Source organism: Octopus bimaculoides, chromosome 16, assembly GCF_001194135.2.
Source record: "Octopus bimaculoides isolate UCB-OBI-ISO-001 chromosome 16, ASM119413v2, whole genome shotgun sequence".
Classification (NCBI taxonomy): domain Eukaryota; kingdom Metazoa; phylum Mollusca; class Cephalopoda; order Octopoda; family Octopodidae; genus Octopus; species Octopus bimaculoides.
In genome coordinates this window covers 11186153-11187273 of record NC_068996.1, presented here as the reverse complement: position 1 = coordinate 11187273, position 1121 = coordinate 11186153, and the positions used below count along the sequence as shown (strand labels likewise).

Here is a 1121-nt window from a genome sequence, read left to right as displayed (position 1 = left end):
TTGTCTGTCTCACACTCTCTCTTTCACTCTCTCTCTCTGTTTATCTTTTTCTTCAAAAGAGATAGAGCGACAGATACATAAATATATGTGTGTCTGTCTCTCTCTGTCTCTCTCTCTCTCTTCTTCTCCCCCTACCTTCCACCTGCTGATCTAAATGCAGTCCTTCCCTCCCCCCCTGGTCCTTGCCGCCCGTTGACAGTCGGGCAGTCGAGCAGGCAGTGAGGCAGCTAGCCAACCAGCCAGGCAGGCAGTCAGTTGAACGACGAACAGACAAGTTTGTTGTTGTTTTGTCCTTCCTTCCTCTTCACTCCCCCCCCTTTCTTTCTTTCTCTCTCTCTCTCTCTCTCTCTCTCTTTTACTTTTTCTTTTTCTTCTAATAAGCAAGTCACAGAAGAAGACTAAAAAAAAAAAAGCAGAAAAGCGAGGGCGCGAGGAGAAAACCCAAAAAGAAAAGAAAGAAAGAAAACAAAAGAACAACAGGGCGGGAGATAAGAGAAACGAGTGAAAGAACGAGAGAAAGAGAAAGAGAGAAACAGAGAGAGAAAACGAAAAGAAAAAAAGAGGAGCGAAGGGCTGCGGGAGGGGAATTAGGAGTGTGAGAGAACTTGTGCTGGATTCAGGCACACGTTCACAAGTAATCTTCGTCTTTATCCGGAAGGAAGGCTGCTGCGACTGAGGATGCATTCTGAAAAACTTTCTTCTACCACCGGCGAAGGGCGGAAAGTAAGTTGACGAGATATCTATTTTATTTAGTTTTAGTTATTTTGTTTTGTTACGATCACCTGTTGTTGTTTTCTGTATTGTATTGTTCAAAACGTTTGTGTTGTTGACTAAAGCATTTGAAAGGGGTTTCTTTATTTTTCTTTTAAGAGTTTGTTGTTGGTCTATAATGTTATTAATAAATTGCCTGCTTGCCTACATACATTAGCGGAATTTCTTTCTTCCGGCTTTTTTTTTTTTTTTTAATACAATTTCTTTTTTAATCTTCTGTGTTCAAATCCCGCCGAAGCCAACTACGTCTTTCATTCCTTTCGGACTGGATATTATCGGGGGGATGTCGATGGTGTCAACTAACCCCCTCCCCACTAAAACTGCTGGCTACTGTGCCATAATCAGAACCC

General features: G+C 42.2%; 1 protein-coding gene across 1 annotated transcript in view; it reads left to right on the top strand.

Moving 5' to 3' along the window:
• Nucleotides 1-203: 203 nt before the first annotated feature.
• The window catches only part of LOC106870905 (protein deadpan), a 77322-nt gene continuing 76404 nt past the window's right edge, over nucleotides 204-1121 (top strand). Inside the window, exon 1 of the mRNA XM_014917137.2 lies at nucleotides 204-723. Within this exon, the coding sequence (XP_014772623.1) occupies nucleotides 679-723 (45 nt within the window). The 5' untranslated portion in view covers nucleotides 204-678. The remainder of the gene's footprint in view (nucleotides 724-1121) is intronic.